The sequence below is a fragment of the Ruditapes philippinarum genome, unplaced genomic scaffold, assembly GCF_026571515.1.
Source record: "Ruditapes philippinarum isolate M1 unplaced genomic scaffold, ASM2657151v2 ctg591_1_1_1_1, whole genome shotgun sequence".
NCBI classification, from domain to species: domain Eukaryota; kingdom Metazoa; phylum Mollusca; class Bivalvia; order Venerida; family Veneridae; genus Ruditapes; species Ruditapes philippinarum.
The window spans coordinates 457,586-471,944 of NW_026859721.1; the positions used below are offsets into that span (position 1 = coordinate 457,586).

Consider the following 14,359-nt stretch of genomic DNA (forward strand, 5'->3'; position numbering starts at 1 on the left):
AGCGAGTCACCAACGACCAGTATCGAGGCCGTAGAAGGCGAAAATCAATCAGACATTCGCATGGACATTGAAGAAAAAATTAATGTTTACTAGTATTCAAAAGAAATTCACAAATATATTTTTGAGGCAATTACAACTTCTTCAAGCTGAAATTACAACAAACACAAGCAGCCCGGTCGCCGGATGACAAAACGATGACCGCCTGTACATGAATCGTCCGGGTACCGGGCGATAATCGTTTGACTACTTGTCTCTATTCTGGCACCGGGCGGGGCCCGGCCGATGTCCGCCCGGACGCCTTTTAAATTGGACGCTGTTTTAGTAGAACAAAAAATCGCCCGATCAAAAAAATCATCGCCCGGTCGACGCCCGGCGACCGAACGATGTCCGCTCGATGATATTTATACTCAATGACCCCAAAAATTATCGTCCGGCCGCCGTTAGCTTTTAAGTATTACTTAAAACTCGAAGGCGTCCGCCCGATGAGCAAAATTTTCAGCTGCTGCCGTCCGATACTCACTGCCGCCGGACGGACGCCGGCCGATATTGCGATTTTTTGGAGAAACAGACGCCGCCCGGCGGCATTTTCTTATTTGTGACCTAGGCTTTAATGCAACGGAGATTTTTTTTTTTTTTGCGCAACGAACTTTTTTTTGTAAAACAGGCTTATGCTTATGCTTATGCTTATTCATGAAAATAATTAACATTTAAGGTATAAAACAGATTAAGAGAGTGAAAAAGTAAGTTTGTTTTTAAATGTATCACAAATGTTTGCAAAAGGTTGTTTTGAAGGATTCTGTGACGATTGTTCTCTTTTGCTATTTATTATTACATTTAGTGGTTCTATACCTAAGTTCCCCGGTAAGCGATAAACAAATATGCAATATTGTGTTTAATCAAATAGTTTCATCTGGTATAGATAAGTAAACAATACATTGCTAAGCATTGATCATATTTTACAATTTATTTATAATTTTTATTTGATATTACAGACATATTTTTGCAATTTGTAAAATAACAGGACAGTTCGTCCTCAAAATCATTCGAACGATATGCAATTCGCACCAATATTTTGACGCTTGATTTCATCACCTTCAAGTCAGTATACCAATCATTTTATTTTTAATTGCAATTCAATTTTTTTGCTCCCACCAGACCTTTTCAATCTTTGTCTCAACAGACAAACATTTCAGACATGTCACCACATATTGAATTGATCAAAGGCACCCGGCACAGTGTTGGGATAATGTAAAAAAAGTAATTATAGAAAACAAATATATAGTTTATATATAATATTACATATAAACTATATATTATTTTCTAGAATTACTTTTTACACTATCCCAACACTGTGCCGTTTCCCTATGGAATTTATACAATTTTATCAAAAGTATGCAACTTAATTACTAAACAACGCGCACATACCAAAAAAACATGAAGAAAAATTTATAATTATGCTTCGGATATTCAACTGTAATATAGAGAACAATTGTCAAGGCTGATTTGTACATTACCTGCGACTGTTCACATCATTTCGAGGCGTCTTTGATGGGAAGCATCAACATTTAACTTGTTATGTATTCTGTGTTATGATTATACAATCCATTGCTTACGAAACTTATATGTTATAAATGTTTCATGTACTTTTCAGACAAAATCAGTGCAAATCCTTTGAACGATTCCAAGAAAAGTCATGGAAAATATAGAACAGTACCCAAATTAAGCGATAACATGATATGGAGACAAAATCTGTATTAAATGGCACTTGAACCAATTTGTGAATTTATACACCACATTTCTGTTATGCTCCAACCTTTTGGTACAAACTAAAATAACATCTCTGACCTAAATTTTTCGATACTGCAGGCCTCATGATTTTTAGATTGATGACGACAACCTTATCTACGTTCTTCGTTGTACGATAACTTTAAATATGGTTTTGGTGTGAGAACTAGACCTCGATTAGGTTCAAGATCAAGGTCACGGTCGTCATCTTTCCGAAGCGAATAGCGCTGTAACAAGGTTGCAGTTGCAATGAAAATGTCCATTTCCGCTAAAGTCTCACCGGGGCATTGTCGCCTTCCAGCACCAAATGAAAGTAGATAAATATGCGAGCACATTTCCCTGTCAAGTTTACCGGAATCATCAAGAAGTCTTTCTGGTCTAAAGTTATCAGGATCACCCCAATATGTCTCTTCATAAGCAACTGAATTAAGGTTAAAGATAACAACCGTGTCTTTTTCGATGTCGTATTCTTGCAATTTCGTATCTCTGAGGGTATAATGGGGCAGGGCAAATGGAACTATGGTTGTTTTTCGCATTACTTCAAGAATAGTTGCCATTACGTACGGGAGTTTAGTTTGATTATCCCAAGAGATATTCCTGTAACTTCCTAACTCTTGATCAATCTCTTTCTGTGCACGCTCCTGTACGTCTGGGTATTTAGTCAGATATAAGATGATGAACAGTAACAGGCGATTTGTTGTATCAAACCCGGCACCTTGCAATGTCCAAATTTGAAATTGTAAAAGTGTGGCTGATATATTACCGTCACTATCATTATCAGGTAAATCCTCTGATAGCTCACATAAGGCATCTAGAATATCTCTTGTTTGGTCATTTATGCATGAAGTTTTGTGTTCAGAAATTTTCGATTTTGCGACACAAGCAGTTGCTTTTAACGCTGTTTTAAATTGGTCCACCTATGTGTTCCAAGCATACCTTAACCAAGGCATAACATCAAATAAGTTTTCAGAAGTGACAAAATTACTAAATGTCTCCGAGGATTTCATGATCAATCTCAATTGTGGTGTACTTTCATCTTCTTTTCCTCTGCCGTATAACATCTGATAAATTGCACTTATAACAGCCATCTGAATATCCAAATCTATAGATACGGGCTCATTACATGGATAACTCAATAGTTTTTCTGTTAATTTTTCAGCTTCTTCCCGAAATAGATCATTTAGAGAATATTCACAATTATTTAAGTATTTTCTTATTGCCATAATTGTTCGTTTCCTGTCTTGAACATACGTGGGTGAAACAGTTACACAACGACATACTTTCTATACCATCCAATGCTTCTTTGGAAGCAATTTGGGTTGTTAAGTCGGGTCTACCCGAGAAGACATCGTCCTTTTGCTCCACTGTATCTTTAATAGCTTCATATCCATTAACAATTATCGTTTTCCAACTACCTAAGCGAATACGGAAAATATCCCCGTACTTTTGCTGCCACTGCAAATACTTTATCTCCGGTTTTATATTCTCAGGTGTTCCAGAATAGGAAGTCCCCATGGTCCTGGTGGATACCGTTTTTTACTAGACCATTTTGTCCACCATAACAACACAAGTAATGTTATTAAAGTTAGTATTTTACCACTCAATGTAAGTGATACATCCATTATTTTGTTTGTCTCAATATTTAATCATAAATTTTCCGTTTCGATCAATTTTATTTCACATCAAAAGTGAACGATAAGTGATTTTTAAAAAGTTAATTTTGAACTTCATAGAAATGAATGCCAATAGTAACAATATTTTTCCTTTCTATTTAACCTTAAAATGAATTACAATACACTTATGAATCACTAATGTCGTTAAATATTTTACAAAAAATTAAAATCGTCCTACATAACAGGTATATCAACTTCCACACCATCATACTTTGATAAAAATACGAGGGGTGGCCCATAAATCTCCGGATGTGTCCATTATTCTCGTAATTTTCATCTGTAAAACTCATTCATAAAATGGTAGTTATTGAATGCCGTATAGTACCATTTCAGTACACTTTAAATAACCAGGGTATCGCCCTAATCTAATGCAACATACGTCGATATGTTATTGTACACCAAAGAGAATGATACACTACTCGTGAATCTTTTTTAAAAAGTCTCTGGAACGTCGTGTATAACCCTAATGAAGGTCATACTGAAATGTCGTGCCGTTTGAGCTTTAAATTTTGTGACACGACTATGGGTAGTTGCGAATTTCATTTATTTGAAAGCTTGGTCATCAAAGATTCCGAAAAACGACACTGTCATAAGCTTGTGTCAGCAGTTCGGGAAGTCTCATTCTAAAGGAAATCTCATAAATTAACATAGCAAGTTAGCCATACAAGGGTGTGTTAGTGGCACAGGCATTTTGAAGGCGGTTTTGTCAATTTTGACGATGCTGTTGGTCGTATAGTGTGTTTTGTTAATTTGAACGTATTATAAATACTTTTAAACCTGAGACTTTATTCCGGATATTTCTGGATCATCCCTCGTATGTGAAAAGCTATATTTAGAGTTTAAATGGCTTAATAAACATAATTCATGGTCTACAGTTGTGAAGGGTAAAATCTGCAATCTGATATGTATAAATGCATTACCCTACATTTGCTTTTTAGTGTGCTGTATATGATTATTTTATAACCATAAAAGTAGTTAAGGTTTAAGATGCGATGAAATGGATCGGAGAATTATTATCTATTTTAAAGTTGAAATCCCTCAAATTTTAAATGGACTGCTCCAAATTCGAAGATGGACCCATCCATTAACCAAATTCAGTAGGTTAAGAGTTAATCCGTAAATGGTAGTTATAATTTACACATCGTTACGGTATGAAAATTCAATAGATGGATAGACCAACTTTTCATTTAGTTACACCATACATTTTACTGTACCAAGTTATAGTCTAAATTTTACATAGCAGTTGCATAACATATTGACGGAGATTTTGTTATTATACAAGATCAACACATATATTTCTGAAAACGTTTAGGAAAACTTTGAAAACAGTCCCTAATTTTAGTTAAATTTAGGGATTTTTTAGGCTCTCTAAAGGCCTTAACAGACGGTAGGATTTAGGTGTACAACACTAATTAGAGATAAGATGTACGTTTTTCAAAGCAATACAACACTTGCATTCAGACGGTAATTCTACACTGTAGGAATCATCTGAGGTTTCACTAAAAAGGATCCCTCCCAATTGATCCTTTACATACTTTACTCACTAAATACTTTTTTCGCCATGAGTAATGATTGAAACACCTCCATTTAAATATATATACAATGTATATATATATATTTTTTAATGTAAAGCCTGACCGAGACTCAAACCTGGGACCCTCGGAATACCGTTCTGCGGCTCTACTGACTAAGCTATCCGGCCGCCTACAAAAAACTTTCCCTCCCCTTATTAGAGAACAGTTCAATACCGTCGACATTATCATTTTCGGAATAATTTGGGATTCGAACCTAACACAAATTTGGGTCTCCTGAAGAGTTTTTTTTTCAACATCATTTTTACCCCATCTTACTACTATGATTACCTTTTAGCCCTAATTGTTCTTGAATTTCATTCATTACCCCCATTAGCAGGAGATACTTTGGTAATCTGTTACTTGTCATTGTGGGAGGTCTGTAGAAATCTGTACGAATAGAACATGTCCTATCCCTTACATCTAGACTTAAGGCTTCTGAATTCAAGAAATAGTAGCCTTCACACATGAAGATTTGCCTGTACATCTTAGTTTTAATTGGTGTTGTACTTCAAAATCCTACCGTCTGTTGAGGCCTTAAGTAGAATAGTCAAACACATGTTTAAATGGGTGGGTAGGGTAACATACATTTTTATACATATTGTAGAAACAATAATTTTGCTTGTGTGGATTGCTAGCTGATAATTATTATTTTTTCCTTAACAATAAGATTAATGGGAAATATTTTTATAAGGATGATACTGTAGATAAAGGTTCCTCATTTCTGAAAAAGGCTCTTCTAACATACAAGCTTAAGTTCAGAAAAGTAGCCATAACTCGTTTACCCAACGGTAATGTTCTTTTAAATTTTGCATGGCCTATAGTGTCAATTTTTCAGTTGTTAGGGCGGTTATACATTAAATTGTACCTTAATTATATTACAAACCAAAACCAAATGAATTAACGGGTTATAAGTTTATGCTGGTTACAGTATGTTATATTTAGACTACAGAACATGCATCTGTGTACACATGATTGCAGGAATACACATTTAATCAGCCTAATATCTACATTATAAATTTAACATGCTAGTACAACTGGATTAATTGTAGTATGGTTTTAAAAAGATAATGCGAAGATTAAGTTTTGGAATACATTTTTATGTTGTTATTTTCCTAGCTATATAAATAATAATGAACCAGTTTTAAACATAAACAAGTTAAAGCATAGAAATATGTATTTTGTGTTGATATCTATGTATAAAGGTATTGCATTACATAAACGGGATTTTATTGTGGACTGGTAGTTTTGTGTTTGTCCGTAAAGTGTTGAACATGGTGACGAGAATTTATTTTTGGGATTCTGCTTCTTCTAAAAGTTTTGGGCATATTGCTTTGGAACTATCGGACGGGTCATATGTGAGTTGGTGGCCTAAAGAAGAAATGAAAAACGTCGCGGAAGCCATTGCTGGTACGGAAGCAAAGTGGTTCGATGACTTCCCAAGTGAATTGAAGGTGAATGGGAATCCAAGCAAAACGTTTAATTTGTTCGATTTAAATGAAGAAAACATAAAGAAATATTTCAAAAAACTTCTAGAAGGCTCTAAACGATGGGACTTGGTGAAAAGGAGTTGTTCTAATGTAATATATAACGCTTTATGTGAAGGGTCGGAGTGGTTTAAGGGTAGAGCTGGTGATACAACAACACCTAAAGCCGTCGCGGAACTAGCTGAGGCTTACGGAAATGATAAAACGGATAAAAAGATAAAATTTAGCTCTTTTTGTAAATAAAACTTTAAAGAAGTATCCATTGCTGTGCCGAGATCAGTGTCTGGAGTTTGCAAGAAAGAGCCGTGTTGTTAACTTTCTTTGATCATTATCTTGTGTTTAAGCATCTTTAACAATGAAAGCGATTTGAATGGTAATAATTCAGTATGAAAGTCTTTTCTGTAATTTGTTAACAATATATTATATACATAACATAACCAACCCATGTTCTAAATGTTTATAACAGTGTTGTTTGTTTCATATATGATTTAACAAGTGTTTGTAGAAATTATTTGATAATAATACACGACTAATAAATAGTTTGTCATTCAATCGTTAATCGTTGTGACTTTTGAATGTTGTATAAAGAACTGCACAGATTAAAGTATCGATAAGCTCGTCTTATTTAAGAGACAACCTTGATCGCTATAAATAACTAATCAGTTGTGAATATTGTGTACACGTGATCAAGTTTATAAAACATAATTTGCAAATGTTTGTTATTACAAGTTTAGCCTACCAAAATCCTTCTAGTGCAATACTAAATTTATAAATATGGTTATAAACAGACCCCGTGTTCACAAAGATTTAAGGATCAGGATCAAGATCAGGATCAAATTTGAAAACTTTAATATTCTCCATTGTTTATCTTCATAGATTAAATATCTAATATTAATTTGATAAAACTGGATTTGCCAAAGTATGATTACAGTTGATCCAAATAGTGATACTGATCCTAAAATTGATCCTTATTTTGATCCAAATATTTTTGTATTTGTTATATAATTTATTGATATTTTCCCAAAATAGTTTGGTTTCTTTGCAAATTAGCATTTTTTTCCATTTTGAATATTTACAATTTAATTCAACAAAACACAAATGATTTAAGTAACATTAAACAATGAAAATAAAACCAGGATCACTTGATCCTGATCATGATCTTTTCTTGATGAACACGAGGCCAGGAAACTGGAGTCGAGGTGGAGGAGCCGGAAATAAAATATTGTATCTTTAATATATATGAGCCGCGTCATGACAAAACCAGCATAATGGGTTTGCGATCAGCATGGATCCAGACCAGCCTGCGCATCCGCGCAGTCTGATCAGGATCCATGCTGTTCGTTTACAAACCCTATTACAAGTAGAGAAACTGATAGCGAACAGCATGGATCCTGATCAGACTGCGCAGATGCACAGGCTGGTCTGGATCCATGCTGGTCGCAAACGCATTACGTTGGTTTTGTCGTGACGCGACTCAATTATATAATTTACGATAGCTTTGTTGAGTTCTAAGAAGTAATTTCCTAAGGATAAATGTTGCTGAGAAAGCACCGAACTTATCGCTTGCTTATTTCATTCTGTTAATTTGCTTTGACTTTGAAACAGTCTATAACTTACAGGTCGATTTAACCTGGAAATAGACCATACGAAACAATGTTGATGCCTTGTCCGATTACAAGGGAGAGCACTATGTATTTACATAAAACGAAGAAGCTAGGACGACATTAAACATTTTATATGATACATTGTAGTTAAGATAAATCTATGATGGGGAATAACCTATTTGCTTGTTTAAACTAAACCTTGATTTCTCTTTTCAATAATCACAAATTTACTGTTTTCTGTCGTCTGGTACTAGATACTATGCCATCCTAATATCAAGATGGAGCTCCTATGAAGCCCAAACATTCTGAATGCTTTTGACTTCTAGGTGAAATTTAATTTCGTCACATCCCAGTGAATTTCAATAAACATAATTCTTCCTTTTTATTTACAGGAATTTATGTATAATGAGTAACTTTATTAACGTTATTTGACATCAGTTGGAAATTAAAAGACATATATTTTGGTAATATTAAGATTGAAAAATAATCAATAATTGACAATCAGAATCAATGTCGGAAAGCATACAATGACAACTAAACCTGAAACATTGTCAACGTACATTTCGTACTTTCGGTGACTAAAAATGTCATAATTAGTATGTAACACGAAAAATATATATGGTGTTAAGGACAAACGCATCTTTTCGGCCATTTCCGTCAAACTATGGATAAGAGAGTCGAATACAATAGTAAGAATGCACAGAACGGACACGGTTTATATTATATGTAAGGTTATTTTTATGGGCATTGGTCTTTGAAAGCAATAGATATATGACAACTATCCTTCAACAAAAACAATAGACTAAACTAAAATGCAATCTTCTAGTCAAAGTATAGGTAGTCCTCTCGTTCCATGCTCATTTTGTACCCCAATTTTATAGTTACAGTTCCCTGTGTCACTAGTCATACATGCAATCTGAACAGACTCCTGGTTCCTTCATTTTAGCATTTCGTAATGCTAATATTAATAATAATTAGATACTCTCGAGTCAAGAACTAAGTGGATCTAACAAACAACGAAACTCAAAATACGAATTATAAGGATTCAAATAAAGGTCTTTTTACTTGACGGGACTGGAGTAGCACCTTGCTCTTCTTTTTATTCAAAGCATTTCCTGTTATTTTTTTTATAATATCAGCTACTAGAATTGTTTTTTTTTTAATATGTATCCACATAATCATATGTCAATGAAAAGTGTATAATTTTTTGATATACAGGAAATGACAAGTGGCTTCCAACATTTCCTTGTGTCGAAGCCAAATTAACATAAGTACATACGACTTAAGAAATGAAATATAAGTAGCGCGTTAACCTATTAATAAGTGATGCATAATGTGTTAACTAGTATGTATTTAAAAAATATGTCCTTGAAATACAATGCAGAAAGAGTATACAAACTCATACAATATCATAACAACGACAGGGGTTTCGCTTGGTCTAAATATATGTGTAGGACCATTGGAGTGGATGGGTGAATGTACCTGCTTTTTGCTCGGGTGCTGTTTCAGTATGACATCGGTAGGGGTCGCAAAATTTCAACAAGGTACGATTAAAGCATATTCCAAAGTAACAGAGCATTGTTTCCATATATAAATTATAATACTTAGCGCTTAGCGCATTTTTCACTACTTCCTTCTCACATGCGAAAAGAGATAAAATATGTCAACGTCTTTGATATACACATATTAAAAGTTGAAAATTAATTCTTTTTTTTTTTTAAAGAATAGCGTACATGAGTTTTTATTGACTATAGAGATTTAATGAAAATTGCCTTATAGTGTCATATGATGGTTGTTATGATGTCTTATCCATGTGTTTCAGTAGTTTAAAAATTAAGGAGCGGACAGGAAAATATGGACTCTTAACACTTGACCTTTATCCTTGACCTTGACCTTGGGGTAGTAACCCAATTATTGCGCTCTGCACATCTCTTATAATGGTGATCACTTCTGCCAAGTTATTGCAAAACATTTTCAACGGTTTAAAAGTTATGGAGCGACACGAAAGTGTTACGAACGGAAAGATGGACAGACTGACAGACGGAGGTCAGACCTATAATTCCCTCCCCGCTTTGCGGAAGGGGATTAGATTTTAAAACATTTGAATAATTTTCAATAAGTTAGAGAGGGGACATGAAAAATAGATGTTTTAGCATTTGACCTTTGAGTGTGACCTTGACATTGAGGGTATGACTTGATTGAACGTTGTGCTCTGCACTATGTCATAATGGTGATCAACTTTGTAGCTATTGTAATGTTATTTTATCACTTGTGCCAAGTTATTTCAAAAAATTTATAGCAGCTTAAAGTTAAGAAGCGGACACAAAATGTAAACTTTTTTAACACTTGACCTTTAAGTGTGACCTTGGCTTTGGCGTAGCAACCCAATTATTGTGCTCTGCACATCGTCTCATATTGGTGATCACTTGTGACCAGTTATTTCATTTTTTCAGCGTTTGAAAGGCTATGGAGCAATATGGAATGTAGACATTTTAACACTTGACCTTTAAGTGTGACCTTGACCTTAGGGTAGTAACCTAATTATTGCGCTTTGCACATCGTCTCATAATGGTGACCACTTGTGCCAATTTAATTTATCAACAAACAAAAAAATCAGCGGTTTAAAAGTTATGGAAAATGCACACAATTTTTACGAACGGACAGACAGACAGACAGACGAAGGCCATTCCTATATAATACACCCTCCCCTCTTTGCGGAAGGGGGTTAAAAATATATGTCTCGTAACAGTCATTCTTCCTCTTGAAATATTAAATACTTTGTACAAGCTTTCAAAAATAAGTGGCGCTTTTAGAAGCAACTAGATATTAAGTGTTTATAAAAACTCTTGAAACCGTATTTTAGGTCATAGTTAATTTTTGGCAGGTTATTTAATACATACACTGAAAATATCACCTCTAGAATTTGATCATGTGACATTAACATACTTGTCTCAAATAAATAATAAGAATCTCCCACAAACACGCACAACAATAAACAGTTTTAGAACAAAAATCAACAACGTAAAAAAAAATCCGTGCATTATTCCTGTTTTGCATTGTTTTTGTTTTTTTGTTGTTGTTTTTTTTTTGTGTATTGTTTTTGTTGTTGTTGTTCACTGATAAAAATTCACTTAATTTCAAAACCTCAAGAAAACATTCAAAAATCCTATACACAAAAGTTCTCTATTTTTTTTTTATTTGCAGAATCCTGCAATCTTAATCTTCTTGTCAGCCTTATTCTTAGTGTAAGCCTCGGCAAGTCCTGCGACGGCCGATGGTGTCGTTGTTCCACCAGCTCGATTCACAAACCAGTCTGATCCCTCACATAAAGCGTGATATATCACATTTGAACAACTTCTTTGCATCAGATCCCATCGTTTTGAACCTTCCAGAAGTTTCTTGAAAAACTTCCTAATTTTATCCTCATCCAATCCACTCATATGATACGTTTTGGATGGATTCCCATTTACCATTAACTCACTCTGAAAGTCATCGTACCACTTCGCCTGTGTGCCGGTGATGGCATCGACCAGCGAACTAAGTTCTTCCCTTGGCCACCAACTCACATAGGATCCATCCGAAAGTTCCAGAGCGATATGCCCGAAACTTTTAAGAGAAGATGGATTCCAAACATAGATTCTAGTCACCATCGTACTTTCTTTTCTTTCTCTATGCTATCTATTTAGTAAATAGCATTTACATACAGTACGGCGTCTAAATCGGGCCATCATACAGTAACAGTTGCAGAATTATAAAGTAAACAATAAAGTAAATGTTTAGTTTATGACGAGTACACTTTCAGTTATGCATTTTATATGGTGTGAAATAAATTCAACCACGGCAAAGGGGTGTAATAAAGCCATTTAATAATAACGATATTACAATAGTGTAAAAACACCTTGACCTGACGTCATTCACGTGATATACAAACATGTCCGCGTTACACTATGCGGTAGGCACGTCAGCGAAAAATGACTGTCTTATCTATAAAACCGTTCTTATTTCAGAAATGTGATAAATAGAATATTATATTCGTGTAGATTCAATACTTAATTTATTAAACGCGTTGAATAAAACAATATTTTGCTCACCTGAAGCTCGCATAATATGAATTGTATTGTTCAAAATAAATTAAATCTACTCTACATACATAAATATAAGGGATTATCGTTGTTCATAAATAAATTTTAATGAATGACAGTTAATCACATGTCCTTACCAGTGCGTCGTAGTCAACATTTCGAAACTAGAGAAACTTCCATCAAGTATCTTTTATATTGCATACTTATCCTAACTAACAGGAAATTGTGAAGCGTATATCTGAAAACTTCCCTGTTGAACTACATATATATATCAATATGTAAAACACATTCTTCTATTCATTCCTGTTCGTTTGTTCTTGTTTTATGTTTTTGTTGCTGTTGTTGTTTTATTGATAGCAGAATTTAGCGTTATAAATAGAAATATACGCAGTGATAATATTTCTTGAAATTGTCTCTTTAAGTGGATTGGGGTGGGGACCGTAAATTAAGGTGGGGAATAATTTCTGTTTGCAACGTTATTTCAGTCACATAAAGATGCCTACGTGCAAAAAGTATTCTTTGCTATTACATGTACATAAATTAATTTGTTTTCACAAGTGTATGATATATTTTCTGCATCTGGTCCAAAATATGTCACAGAATTGTTTTCGCATTCCCACCCCACACACCTGCCACCCTCTATTAAATCAGCAAGTCTACAGATTTATGCTAATTTTCATGAAAATTTTGAAAATGTATTAAAAAGTAAAATATTGCGAAATGAACAAAGAAAATAATTTTCAAATTGCAAACGGCACTTACAGACCATAAAAATTACCAAAAAAAACCCAGGTCAAAATATACAAATTTGCCCTTACCGCGTTAGTAGCGCAGTCTAAAGATAGTGAAAAATACTGCAAAATTGGTAATAAATGCCTCATAACATGAAAAATATTACATTTATCTTGAATCTTTTTTTTTACTTTTCTTCAAATCTTAGTAATTTTGTCAAGTATGATTTCGGTCATCTGGAGGCATGCAGCTTTAAGCTCACCAGGCGGGTTTAATAGCATATTTACAACGGCCTCTTTAATTTCGTGTAAAATCAAATCACCTGCATGTAACATTTATAGTACAAATTATTGATTACAAACTTTCTAGGCGAAATTAAGAAATGATATAGAGGATATTCAAGTTTTTTCTATAAATACATGATTTATTTTCATCGAGTGGTATGAAAATAAATATTTCATGAGTGGCGGTAGCCACGAGTGAAATATGGTAATTTTCATGTCACAAGATGAAAATAAATCATGTATTTATAGAAAAAACTTGAATTTTCTGTTTATTATATACATTTTTCTCTTTCTGGACATTAAAATTTGCAAGACTTTCCCTCAAATTTTGAGTACTGGCAGAATTTAAAAGAAAGTAGTCCGGCAAGACACCAGTGAAAATACGGAAAATATGTTTCACTGCAGTGAAAAATAAATTTTTACAGTGAAAATACGGAAAATGAAAATACGCATTTTATTTCATCAATATTTCTCAATATTTCATTTAAAAGTATATAATAAATATTTTTTCTGAGCCTTATGATGTGAAAAGTATGTCTACTGTAAGCAAATAACATTCATGATAATATCCAGATACACTGCTTAGTCATAATGGATACAAGAGAGACCACTCGTACGCCAACTCGTTACATTGTTCAGTTTGTGTTATCTCCCTTTAACAATTCATCGACTTGTGGCGAGAATACGACGTCTCGGTCAGGATTTAAAGAAATACTCTTAGCCACTTGGAAAAGGAGGGCCCTCAAAATTGATTGCAACCTTTCGTATCTGTTCGTGTTATTCCGCCATCTCCGATGGTTATCATTTCTCTTTGGTGTTATCTGGTGAAAGTACCATCTTTCATAGGTGCCTAATCGGGTTTGCATTATCTCTCGGACATTTTTTTTTCTGATGAAATATTATAAGAAAAAAATTCATGTAAGCTAGGTTTGGTAGAATTTGTATTGGTTCATGATCAACCGCTAAAACCAGTATTGCTTTGAAAATTTCATTTCACCGTTCTATAGCGGCCAAACGGCAATATCTCTGTTTCACATTTTATATATAGTATTATCTAGCAGTTGTAATTCTTCGACTCACAAGAAAATACAAGTTAAAAATTTAAAATTCAGAAAGCTCCAAAGAAAGTTACAGTGATCGA

At 34.0% G+C, this 14,359-nt stretch overlaps 1 protein-coding gene across 1 annotated transcript; it reads right to left on the bottom strand.

Annotated features, from left to right (window-relative positions):
• Positions 1-1,883: 1,883 nt before the first annotated feature.
• On the bottom strand, positions 1,884-3,300 carry LOC132757625 (steroid 17-alpha-hydroxylase/17,20 lyase-like). The gene is made up of 2 exons (XM_060748948.1): positions 3,037-3,300; positions 1,884-2,702 (listed from the first exon to the last, which is right to left on the bottom strand). The coding sequence occupies exons 1-2, from the start codon at positions 3,298-3,300 to the stop codon at positions 1,899-1,901; spliced, it is 1,068 nt and encodes a 355-aa protein (XP_060604931.1). The 3' UTR covers positions 1,884-1,898.
• Positions 3,301-14,359: the final 11,059 nt, after the last annotated feature.

What these genes read in the sequence shown, in the direction of transcription:
- LOC132757625 (XM_060748948.1), bottom strand. Translation starts at nt 3,300, where the DNA reads ATGGGGACTTCCTATTCTGGAACACCTGAGAATATAAAACCGGAGATA. An exon ending in TGTGTAACTGTTTCACCCAC is followed by an intron (nt 2,703 to 3,036) that starts GTATGTTCAAGA and finishes TGGAACACATAG; the next exon opens with GTGGACCAATTTAAAACAGC.